A 4692-nucleotide genomic window follows, 5' to 3' on the forward strand; every position below is an offset into this window, starting at 1 on the left:
AAGTTATGGGGAAAACCTTTTATTTGGAGTATCAGTTTCTAAACCAAGGGTTCAACACACATGTCTATCACAAAGGAAATCTCTGTTGGAAATCCAAGCATACACTGAGATAGCAGTTAAGCAGGAAACAAAACACCAAAGAAAATCCTATCATACTTACAACAACTGGAAAAGAAGGGATACATAGATCTTTACATTTAGATGGTAAAATCTCCCAGCTTCCCCACACAAAACTCTCCTATTTTTATTACACACATTGTTCCACACAAGATGTCTTTAATACTGTAATTAGCAATATTCTTGGTTTGTATAGTTGGGTTACAATACCATTTAATACATGACAATACCTGCTCAAATAAGGTAACGCTGTTCTTCAAGCATATCATACTTGTTATTTTGCTGAAACACAACTTCTATTGTCACAGCCTGCTAAAACATCACTTCTAAGCAGAAAGGAAAAAACTGGGGAAGAAGCAAAGTGGATACTAAACTGTAAAGTCAGATGCAACTTTTTTTTTTTTTTGTTTGATTTCTTTATGATGAAAATATACCTCTATATTGTCTGTGGACTTCTGGAATGCATATTACTGAGAAAGTACATACTGTAGCTTTATTTCAAGTATATCCATTATATTGAAAATATATAATGAACAAATATAAACAGAGGGAAATCTAAAGCTATTTTAGATGCCTCAGTTTATATATTCTACTGCTTTGACTAAACTTTCAGCTGAGTCCCTTCTACCTTTCACCTTCCATAAATCCCTGCTGGCCCTAGACAACTGGAATACTATCAGCATGAAATGTGTTAAGTAACACGCTAATTTATGGAAAGATAGGTCTTGTTCTGCCAGCATAGAACTTCCTCAGCCCTAAGACAGATATAATACATCAAGCAGGTTTCTTAATGCAGTATATCATACCTAATTGATTCTTCCAAGTGTCTAAGAAACAGATTTGAACTGGTTCTCCAAAACAGGTGTTTTTCTCGTTTCTAGTCCTTTGACTACTAAAATCTTCCATTGAAAAGCTGGATCTTAGATGGCAATTTTTGAGAAAAAAAAAAAAAATATATTGCATTAATCCCTGTATTTCATAATCCCACAGAGAGGGAGGTGTTCACTAGGCAACACTAGTAAAGCTTCCCTGGAACTTTATTTCTTGTTTGAGATACAACACTTTAAGAAAAAACATGGTCTGCTCAGAGAATCTTCAGGGGATATTAAAAAGAATGTTCAGAGGTATGAAAAAAGGCCTACGAAGGAAGAATGGAAAAATTAAAGTTACTTATTTCAAACAATTAAAAAAAAAAGAAGTTCGCTGGTAAATCCATTAAAAACAAACAAACAAAAAATTTTTCATGAATAAAGGGAACAATTTTTCCTTCTCTCTCATAATGTAAGAGAGAGGAGTCCACAAATGAAATCGATTTGTAGGTTCAAAATAAAAAGGAGATAAATTTTCAAAGCAGGCAGTTAACCTGTGGATCCTATTGGCCCAGATGCTATACATTAAACAAAAATATTACCTAAAGGAATATGTACCAGTTATTACCAGTCTAATCCAGTAAGACACTTCTAATATTTCTGAAGGGATAATCTGTTCTCTAGGTTCAGTGGATAAGACAAGAACAGATTTGTATTTCATCACAAATCCCCTCCTCCCCCCGAGTTTTAACTTTAGAAAAAAATCTTTTTTTTAAAAAAAGTTTGAGAATAAGAAGCATTGAGGTGGACTGTCTGGGAAGATTAGAGAGGACTTTAAGAGTCAGGACTGCTGCCTGGAACCTCCCTAGAAGAGCATACCGTGTTAGATGTTCTCTTAAAAATCAGCAAGCATCTGGTACAATAATGCTTGAATTGTTTAGGGACTGTCCCAAATTGCAGCTATTGCATGTACATTTAGACAGGTAGTTACTGTATTAACTGGTCATTAGCCAGGCAAATTGTCATATCTTCGGTGAACAATAAGGAGCTCCAGAGTTTCATCCAGTGCGTTCAGTGACTAAAGAGGGCTTTAGGAAGACCCTGGCATCACAAACATATTTGGTAGAGCCACCTACACATCTCTAAAGAGACAGAGCTAAACTACATTTGTATCCTTTTGCTTAGAATGTACAAGGCAGTTTTAATCTTTTGTTCAATGGGCTAGAAATTCCTCTTCCAAATTAAAGAATTTTTTTTCAAGGACTCATGTCCTTATAATCTGAAAAAAAAGTCTACATATCACAAAACATAATGTAAAATTGCAGTAACCACACGGTCTTTTCTAATAATTGTTTCATTGTAATTGAGCCAGCAAAAGAAGCAAAGAAAGGGCTGTTTTGTCGTTATGTTCTTTTTTGCTGGCAAACATTACATTGCTTTTACTCGTTTGTAGTCAAGAACTTATTTTACACTTCCTCAATCTTAGGCTATAAAACAGTCTTGTAGTTAGAATCTTAGCCATTTTTGTTAGCATTAAAGTTAGTTAGGCCTATTAACTATTGGCATCAGCTGAACTTCTGATACAGGGTCTAGCGCATGACCATTTTGTTATGTACTTGCCCAGATGGTCGGCCTTGGGAATGTTTCTTCGCAAGTATCTGGGCTAATTAGTAGAGGACCTTCTTGAGCCATTCTCATGGATAATGAGGATTCTATCCTTGAGTCCTATGAGGAAGAACACCTAATCAAGGAAAGCAATTATTGCTGTCGTTCTTTAAGGTGAAACATCCTGGAGCATACGAACCTTGAAGATGGTACTAATTTACCATGTTTTGAAAAGTCTAGCCAACTTGGCAGAAAAGTGAAAATTCTGGGTGTCCTAAGCTGAACTACCTTCATTATAATACTAAAAATCACACCCATAGGTCAAGACGACCCTTGCCCAGGTGGAGACCCTTCTCTTGCACAGGCGCAATGACTGAGGAGAATGACACAGCAAATATTATAATCACATGTAAATTACTAACCAATCACTGGAACTGGGAGTGTATTATCTTGTAACTTTCATGTATAAATATGACGAGGAAACTGGCACAGGGTGTGCATGATTTGTGGAAATATTCCACTGTGCACCCTGGCCAGAATAAAGCAATGTCTCCACTCTAAACACGGTCTCCGTTTCGGCAGAATCGGGACTTGGACCTCTTTTTCAGGTGACAGCAGTACACCACCAATTAACAAAGGCCAAACAATACTACTGTATCTAACATGGGCAACAGAGAATGGTTTTTTTGCAGTCCCATCTTCTGCTGGTAGTTTTCTACTCTTAATAGGGAAGTTAAGACACAGGAATGGCTATGTTAACAAGCAATGTAGTGGACCAGTAGCCCATCTTTAGGGTGAAACAGTGCTGAGGACCTAGCACCCACACCACATGCAATTCAGGGGCTTATTTCATGCTAGCTTTAATTTGTTGCTACAGCCCAAATGCCCTTAAACAGCTAGAATGTATTTGGTGTATTGTTAGCTTCTGCTTTTCAGTTCAGTCTTATCCAAATGAAATATTCTGTTCATATTCTCTGTAACTGCTCCATTATGTGAGCCAAAACAACATTTAAGCAGGAAGGACCAGGAGATTCCATTCAAAAAGCACGTTTCTGATCTAAACTAAAACCCTAACATTAGTAGCATGTTTTCTGGTTTTGATTCCCTTCCTGGGTCTTTTGCTCTTTACTGCTTTCCTGCCTTGGGAACAGTCTTATGCTGGTACTCCACTCAAACAAAGATGGATGAGGAAGAAACATGCATCTAGCCTGTTTATCATGTACTCAGATATGATGAATACTAGCAACAGCATGAACTCTTCCAAAGATAACTTCAAAACAAGCTAAAGAAAGAAAGGATGTACTATACTACTGAGACTAAATGCAGCTAGCTGGAGGATAGATAGCCGAAGTTCTTCTATACATTAATTTGCTATGCCACACACTACTGCATTTCATGTTTTGTTCATATGGGCTTTTTTTGTTCATATGGTTTGTGTTTGCAGTATCACATTCCAGCCAATAACATTATTTAGTCTTTTTGTAAGATTAGAAAGAAGGGAAAATAATCCAACCAGATCTACTATTTGGCTTAACATCTGGGGACTGCTTAATCAAAAGACAAGGGTTCTTTTCTATTCCTGTTCACAGCCATGCCAGCAGTACAACCCATGACCCACAGGTTCTCGCACAACCTGGTTTCATACTCCCGCAGGCAGACACCTGACGTAACTCCTGCCCAGCCCCGCTCCTTTGGTTTGCCCCAAGCTTCCACAGCACCATTTCCTAAACAAAGAGCTTTTCAGGAATCAGAAAGTCAAAACCTGGCTACAAGAACCGTATCAAATCCTATTTCTGATAACTAAATTCCATTTAATCTATCCATAATCCCTCAAATACTGCAAATATTTGTCTTTCATTAAGGAAAAAACCCCAAACAAACCCATGGGGTTTGGTTTAAATCCTTTAAAGGACTCCCCCACCCTGTGCCTGTAGATGCACACGTGTTTCACACTTCCCCTGCAACGGGCCCTCCAGCCCGGGGCTCCATCAACTCCCTCCTCGGGGAAGGCTGGAGGCAGAGCAGGCCCGAGCCATCACAGCGCTTCAAGGCCTCCGCGCCGGCCCGGGACGTGGAGCAGCCCAGCCCGACACTAGCCTCCGAGCCCCGGAGACACAAGGCCGGACGGGGGATGAGGCGCGGCGCGGTCCCGACCCGGCCA

At 39.1% G+C, this 4692-nt stretch overlaps 1 protein-coding gene across 1 annotated transcript in view; it reads left to right on the top strand.

Moving 5' to 3' along the window:
- The first annotated feature begins 2900 nt into the window (after positions 1-2900).
- Positions 2901-4692, top strand: part of C2CD5 (C2 calcium-dependent domain containing 5) — a 69340-nt gene continuing 67548 nt past the window's right edge. The window contains exons 1-2 of the mRNA XM_009879767.1: positions 2901-2940; positions 4121-4197. Coding sequence (XP_009878069.1) covers positions 2901-2940; positions 4121-4197 — 117 coding nt within the window. The remainder of the gene's footprint in view (positions 2941-4120; positions 4198-4692) is intronic.

This window comes from Charadrius vociferus, unplaced genomic scaffold (genome assembly GCF_000708025.1).
Source record: "Charadrius vociferus isolate BGI_N301 unplaced genomic scaffold, ASM70802v2 scaffold90, whole genome shotgun sequence".
NCBI lineage: Eukaryota > Metazoa > Chordata > Aves > Charadriiformes > Charadriidae > Charadrius > Charadrius vociferus.